The 7903-nt window shown below is 41.6% G+C and overlaps 1 protein-coding gene across 2 annotated transcripts in view; it reads right to left on the bottom strand.

Annotated features, from left to right (window-relative positions):
* ANP32E (acidic nuclear phosphoprotein 32 family member E) overlaps nt 1-7903 on the bottom strand; it is a 17382-nt gene that overhangs the window by 3822 nt on the left and 5657 nt on the right. For both annotated transcript variants that reach the window (XM_017877829.1, XM_017877831.1), the window contains exons 4-5: nt 6698-6863; nt 3931-4118 (exon numbers count right to left, since the gene is read on the bottom strand). In XM_017877829.1, the coding sequence (XP_017733318.1) occupies nt 3931-4118; nt 6698-6863 (354 nt within the window). The remainder of the gene's footprint in view (nt 1-3930; nt 4119-6697; nt 6864-7903) is intronic.

Here is a 7903-nt window from a genome sequence, read left to right as displayed (position 1 = left end):
TTTTTTTTTTTTTTTCTGTGCAGAAGCTTTTTAGTTTTAATTAGGTTCCATCTATTTATTTTTGCTTTTGGGTTCTTAATCATGAATTATTTGCCTAAACCAATGTGTAGAAGAGTTTTTCCAATATTATCTTCTAGAATGTTTATGATTTCATAACTTAGATTTAAGTCATTGATCCATCTTGAGTTGGTTTTTGTATAAGATGAGACATGAGGATCCAGTTTCATTCTTCTACATGTGGCTTGCCAGTTTTCCCAATACCATTTTTTCCCTGCTTTGTTTTTGTAGGCTTTGTCAAAGATCCACTGACTGTAAGTATTTGGCTTTATTTCTGGGTTCTCTATTCTGTTCCATTGGTCTATGTGCCTATTTTTATACCAGTACCATGCTGCTTTGTTAACTGTACTCTTGTAGTATAATTTGAAGTCAAGTAATGTGATGCCTCCAGATTTGTTCTTTTTGCTTAGTATTATTTTGGCTATGTGGGCTCTCTTTTGGTTTCATATGACATTTAGGGTTGTTTTTCTAGTTCTGTGAAGAATGATGATGGTATTTTAATGAGAAATGCATTGAATCTGTATATTGCTTTGGGCAGTATGGATATTTTCACAATATTGATTCTACTCACCATGAGAATGGGATGTGTTTCCATTTGTTTGTGTTGTCTATGATTTCTTTCAGCAGGGTTTTGTAGTTTTCCCTGTAGAGGTTTTTCACCTCCTTGGTTAAGTATATTTCTCTAAGTTTTTTTTTTTTTGAAATGGAGTTTTGCTCTTGCTGCCCAGACTTAAGTGCAATGGCGTGACCTCGGCTCACGGCAAACTCCGCCTCCCGGGTTCAAGCGATTCTCCTGCCTTGGCCTCCCGAGTAGCTGGGATTATAGGCATGCGCCACTACACCCGGCTAATTTTGTATTTTTAGTGGAGACGGGGTTTCTCCATGTTGGTCAGGCTGGTCTCAAACTCCCAACCTCAGGTGATCTGCCTGCCTCAGCCTCCCCAAATGCTGGGATTACAGGTGTGACCCACCACACCTGGCCAACTGCCTAATTCTTGTATCAGAAATCATTCTTATACAATCAGTTGAAACAAAGCATCTCCATACCAGAATACCAGTAAGCTATAAGGAGTAAAAGGAATAGATGAGATTGCAAAAAGCATAATAAAGAACACAATGAAAATCAGGAAAAACTGCAGACTAAACTGAAGAAGGAAAGACAAGAAAAAAAGGGGAAGATTGAATGTGGCTTTTGTTGCAGTATTTGCTCATTAAAAAAAGAAGAGGTGGGGCCAGGTGCAGCGGCTCACCTGTAATCCCAGCACTTTGGGAGGCTGAGGTGGGCGGATCACCTGAGGTCAGGAGTTCAAGACCACCCTGGCCAACACAGTGAAACCCTGTCTCTACTAAAAATACAAAAAATTAGCCAGCGTAGTGGCAGGCACCTGTAATCCCAGCTACTCAGGAGGGTAAGGCAGGAGAATCGCTTGAACCCAGGAGGCAGAGGTGGCAGTGAACCGAGATCGCGCCATTGCACTCCAGCCTGGGCTACAAGAGCAAAACTCCGTCTCAAAAAAGAAAAAAAAAAGAACACTTAAATTTCTGTTCTTCATTATATATATAGCTCCTAACTCACCAAGACCCCAAACGAATATAAATCCTATTTTTTCCATACTAGTTTCATCAGAAAATATGTATCATTGATTGTTGATATTATGTATCTAACCAATGCAAAACTCATTAGAACAAATATTAACAATTCCCAGTCTAAATAAGATATGTTATTTTTAATAATAAAAAAATACTTTGTGAGTTTTTCAAATAAACTTCAATTTAACATTAGGAGAAAATAACTAACCTAAACTCCTAGGGGCTACAGATAACTTGTTCTAGTCAACTGACATTTCCCATGAGCCTACCATGGGCTAGTCAGTGTACTAGATGCTGAGATCCAAAGGTGAGTGGCACTCCCTTTAAGGAGTTCACCACTTAGCAGAAAGTAGCCGAATGATTTTACAAGTGTCTCTAGGCAATAGAAGCCTGATCATGATTCAGAGGTAACACATGGAGGAGTGACTGCCTAAGAAAAAATATAGAAAGCTTCAGTGATGAGTCAACTGCAGAGTTGGGTTTGTAAAGATAAGAGTTCACAAAGCATGATTTGGGTGGTGGTTACACAAGTACATGCATATGTAAAATTCCATGGAGTTGTAAATAAAATCAGTGCACTTCACAAGCTTCCCTCAGCAAAAAACAAAAAGTTCATCAGAGGCTCATTTCAGAAAGCATGAACAACGTATTCATAAACAGCCATAAAGGTAAAATAGCTTGGTGTGATCATTTAATTTGGAATCAAGGGAGATGAAGCTGGAGAAGGAAGCAGGGGCTGAGCATGGTGGCTCACACCTGTAATCCCAGCACTGTGGGATGCCAAGGTGGGTGGACCATTTGAGGTCAGGAGTTCAAGACCAGCCTGGCCAACATGGTGAAACCCTGTCTCTACAAAAAATACAAAAATTAGCCAGGCGTGGTGGCGTGTGCCTATAGTCCCAGCTACTTGGGAAGCTGAGGTGAGAGGACTGCTTGAGCCTGGGAGGCAGAGGTTGCAGTGAGTCAAGATCGCACCACTACACTCCAGCCTAGGCAAGAGTGAGACTGTGTCAAAAAAAAAAAAAAAAAAAAAAAAGAAGAAGGAGCAAAGGCCAGAAATGAAAGGCCTTGTATGTCTTGGGGGCAAGAGGGAAACATTAAAGGGTTTCAAGAAGACTGGTGTATAATCACATTTGCATTAGATTACACAGGCAGCACTGTGGAGAATACTCCTAAGTGGTGATGCTGTATTCAGAGAGACTATTTAGAAAGTTACTACAAAAGTATAAGCAAGAGATAATTAGGAGAAAGAAACTTAAGTTTTCTTGAGTGCCTATAATGTGCCAGGGACTATATTCTTTACATAGATTATCCTGTTAAATCCTTAATCCTATGAGATTGATATAACCTGTTTTTTTTGTTTTTTGTTTTGAGACAGAGTCTGGCTCTGTTGCCCGAGTTGGAGTGCAGTGGCACGATCTCAGCTCACTGTAATCTCTGCCTCCTGGGTTCAAGTGATTCTCTGGCCTCAGCCTCACGAGTAGCTGGGACTACAGATGTGTGCCATCATGCCGAGCTAATTTTTGTATTTTTAGTAGATATGGGGTTTCCCCACCCATTTTGGCCAGGCTGGTCTCAAACTCCTGACCTTGTCATCCACCTGCCTTGGACTCCCAAAGTGCTGAGATTACAGGTGTGAGCCACCATGCCTGGCCTAATCTGTTTTATAAATGCAGAAAACTGAGGTTCACAGACATTTGTAAAATGTTTCCACCATACCATGCCATTGAGGATATAGCAGATTTGAAAGTTATCTGGGAGGTAAAATCAATAGGTGTTTTTTTGTGGGGTTTTTTTTTGTTTTTTTTTTTGAGACGGAGTCTCGCTCTGTCGACCGGGCTGGAGTGCAGTGGCCGGGTCTCAGCTCACTGCAAGCTCCGCCTCCCGGGGTTACGCCATTCTCCTGCCTCAGCCTCCCGAGTAGCTGGGACTACAGGCGCCCACCACCTCGCCCGGCTAGTTTTTTGTATATTTTAGTAGAGACGGGGTTTCACCATGTTAGCCAGGATGGTCTCGATCTCCTGACCTCATGATCCGCCCGTCTCAGCCTCCCAAAGTGCTGGGATTACAGGCTTGAGCCACTGCGCCCGGCCAATAGGTGTTTATGATTACCTGGATATAGTTTGGGGTGGAGGACAATGAAAAAAAAGACAGGCAGTTAGACATATATGCACACCCACAACTTAGAAACAACTCTCAGACTGCTACAAAACATACTTTATATAGTATTTGGTCCTATGCCTAGAAATTAATTTTCAGTGCAGATAAGAAGCGTGTATTCACCTGAATTTCTTCTTTCATTAAGTATGAGAGGCCCACTTCCTCTTCTCCCTCTCCCAACTCTGAACCTGCTTCATCTTCATCTTCATCTTCATCCTCATCCTCATCTTCCTCTTCCTCCTCCTCTTCCTCATATCCTTCTGGTGGACCAGCTTCATTTTCCTCTTCCTCTTCATCATCTTCATCTCCATCTTTAAAAAATCATTTAAAGATGAGTAAATTGACTGAGCAAATGTTTCTTCCTAGGATGTTGATGCTTTTTACCCTTGTCCAATCACTTCAAACTTGTAAGCCGATAGATGGGAAGTAACTCAGAGAGATACTTTTTTTTTTTTTTTAAGATTTCTGTTTTACAACATTCCTAGTTATTCCTACAAACCATATGCGAGAAGTATGGCTTCTAAATACTAGTATCCAACATATATATAGAGTCTCATGAAAACATTGCATGCACTAAAGTTTGTTTTACTTTGTGAACACTTCAAAACTTGCTTGTGAGATGCTGGAGAGGCTGCAGAGAAAAGGGAATGCTTATACACTGTTGATGGGAATATAAATTAGTTCAGCCACTATGAAAAGCAGTTTGGAAATTTCTCAAAGAACTCAAAATACAACTACCATTCAACCCAGCAATCCCATTACTGGGTATATACCCAAAGGAAAGTAAATCATTCTACCAAAAAGACACATGCATTTGTATGCTCACCACAGCACTATTCACAATACCAAAGACATGGAACCAACCTAGGTGCCCATGAATGACGGACTGGATAAAGAAAATGTACAACATACACATGATGGAATACTACACAGCCATAAAGAAAGAATGAAATAATGTCCTTTGCAGCAACATAGATATAGCTGGGGGCCATCATCCTAAGTGAATTAATGCAGAAACAAAAAACCAAATACTGCATGTTCACACTTACAAGCAGGAGTTAAACACTGGGGACACAGGGACATAAAGATGGGAACAGACACTGGAAACTTCAAAAGAGGGGAAGGAGGGTGGCTGAAGAACTAACTATTAGGCACTATGTTCACTATTTGGGTGACAGGATCAGTAGAAGACCAAACCTCAGCATCATGCAATACACCCATGGAACAAACTTGCACACGTACCCCCTTAATCTAAAATTTAAAAAAAAAAAAAAAAAAAACTGCTTATCTATCATTTCATCATTTTATAACAGTGTTTATCCATCAAATTTCTTCTTACAATGAAGGAGTTTTCACTCAATAATAAGGAGCAGTATCCCATTACTAACAGCTATTCTGTCATCTGATCTGTTAGTCATCCACTTTTCTAAAACTGTATACTCACAATCTAATTCTAGAATATTTTTCTTCCCTCAAAAAGAAATCCCATACCCACATGCAGTCACTCTCCCATTTTCCTCTCTCCCAGCATACAGCAACTAATAATCTACTTTCTGTCTCAATGGATTTGCCTATCCTGAAGTTTCTACCTATTCTGAACCATATATATATGGTTTTTTGTTCGGTTTTTTGTTTTGTTTTTGAGACAGAGTCTAACTCTGTCGCCCAGGCTACAGTGCAGTGACACGATCTCAGCTCACTGTAACCTCTGCCTCCCAGGTTCCAGCAATTCTCCTGCCATGGCTTCCCATGAACTTTCCATATAAATGAAGTCAATCAATACGTGGCCTTTTGTGTCTCTCTTCTTTCACTTAGAACATTTTCAAGATTCGGCCGGGCGCGGTGGCTCAAGCCTGTAATCCCAGCACTTTGGGAGGCCGAGACGGGCGGATCACGAGGTCAGGAGATCGAGACCATCCTGGCTAACACGGTGAAACCCCGTCTCTACTAAAATACAAAATCTAGCCGGGCGAGGTGGCGGGCGCCTGTAGTCCCAGCTACTCGGGAGGCTGAGGCAGGAGAATGGCGTAAACCCAGGAGGCGGAGCTTGCAGTGAGCTGAGATCCGGCCACTGCACTCCAGCCCGGGCGACAGAGCGAGACTCCGCCTCAAAAAAAAAAAGAACATTTTCAAGATTCATTCATGTAGCATGCATCAGTACTTCATTCATATTTATGGTGGAATAATATTGTACTGTATAGATAAAACACATTTTTAAAATCTGTTCATTGGGCTGGGGCCCGGTGGCTCACGCTGGCTTTAATCCCAGCACTTTGGGAGGCCGAGGTGGGTGGATCACAAGGTCAGCAGTTTGAGACCAGCCTGACCAACATGGTGAAACCCTGTCTCTACTAAAACTACGAAAAAATTAGCTGGGAGTGGTGGCGGGTGCCTGTAATCCCAGCAACTTGGAAGGTCCAGGTAGGATAATTGCTTGAAAACGGAAGGCGGAGGTTGCAGTGAGCCGAGATTGCACCACCGCACTCTAGCCTGGGCAATAAGAGCAAAACTCTGTCTCAAAAAAAAAAAATTCCGTTCATCAGTTGATAGATACTTCGGTTGTTTCTACTTTTTGGCTATTACAAGTGGTTCTTTTTTTAAAAAAAATACTATTTAAGAGGTTGCCACTTTTACTGGGTGTACAACTTTCTACAGATATAAAATTTCACAGAGCTTCATGTTATAATAGTCATTAAATTCCCTGAAACTATAGGAAATATAAAAGAAGAAATACTGGCTAGAGCTATGGGTTTTTTAAATTTTTTCTTGTCTTACTAATATCTTCTTGTGGATTTTTTTTTCAAACCTAAATTTCCAGGCCCAATCTAATTTGCACAGCTAGAGCAGAGGCTATAATAATGACACACTTATGAGTATTAAGAATGATTACCCTCATCATCCTCCTCTTCAGAGTCCGGTGCTTCATTATCCTCCTGATCAAATCCATCTAAGTATGTGATTTGCTGCAGCAGTTCAAAAATACTTTCTCTATAATCTTCCAGGTTTGTGATCTCACAGTTAAACAGGTCAAGACTTTTCAAATTTTTAAGATTTTGCTGGAAAAGTAAAGTTAAAACTTACATTCAAGATTTAAAATACCATGTTTTTTGTTTTGTTTTGTTTTTGTTTTTGAGACGGAGTCTAGCTCTGTTGCCAGCTGTAATTCAGTGCCACAATCTCCGCTCACTGCAACCTCCGCCTCCCAGGTTCAAGCGATTCTCTTGCCTCAGCCTCCCGAGTAGCTGGGACTACAGGCGTGCACCACCATGCCCAGCTAATTTTTGTGTTTCTGTTTTGTTTTGTTTTGTTTTTTTGAAACGGACTTTTTGCTCTTGTTGCCCAGGCTGGAGTGCAATGGCACGATCTCAGCTCACCACAACCTCCGCCTCCTGGGTTCAATTCTCCTGCCTCAGACTCCCGAGTCGCTGGGATTACAGGCATGCGCCTCCACGCGCAGCTAGTTTTGTATTTTTAGTAGAGACGGGGTTTCTCCACGTTGGTTGGGCTGGTCTCAAACTCCCAACCTCAGGTGATCTGCCCGCCTTGGCCTCCCAAAGGGCTAGGATTACAGGCGTGAGCCACTGCGCCCAGCCTAATTTTGTATTTTAGTAGAGATGGGGTTTTACCATGTTGGCCAGGATGGTCTCAATCTCCTGACCTCATGATCTGCCCACCTTGGCCTCCCAAAGTGCTGGGATTACAGGCGCGAGCCACCGTGCCCGACCACATCATTTCTTTTTAATTTATGATTCAGAAAATATACATTTGAAATTGAGAATGATTTTTGTATTTTTTGAGTTTTATAATGAAGGGTTATTATATCAAGCACAGCCAGCTAACCTGGCTGATTTTTTTTAATTTTTATTTTTGTAGAGACAGGGTCTCACTATGTTGCCCAGGTTGGTCTCAAACTCCTGGACTCAAGCGATCCTCCCACCTCTGCCTCCGAAAGTGCTGGGATTACAGACATAAACCACTGTGCCCAGCCTCCAATCTTTTTTCAAAATCAGAGCAATAATTTTCAGCGTGTCACTTTTTCTTTTCCTTCCCTCATACCAGGAAAGAAGGGGGCAAATAATAAAATAACTCAAAAAAT

The sequence above is a fragment of the Rhinopithecus bieti genome, unplaced genomic scaffold, assembly GCF_001698545.2.
Source record: "Rhinopithecus bieti isolate Rb0 unplaced genomic scaffold, ASM169854v2 scaffold_10548, whole genome shotgun sequence".
In the NCBI taxonomy this organism is placed as follows: domain Eukaryota; kingdom Metazoa; phylum Chordata; class Mammalia; order Primates; family Cercopithecidae; genus Rhinopithecus; species Rhinopithecus bieti.
The sequence above is the reverse complement of the archived record's forward strand: the minus strand, read 5'-3'. Positions and strand labels throughout refer to the sequence as shown.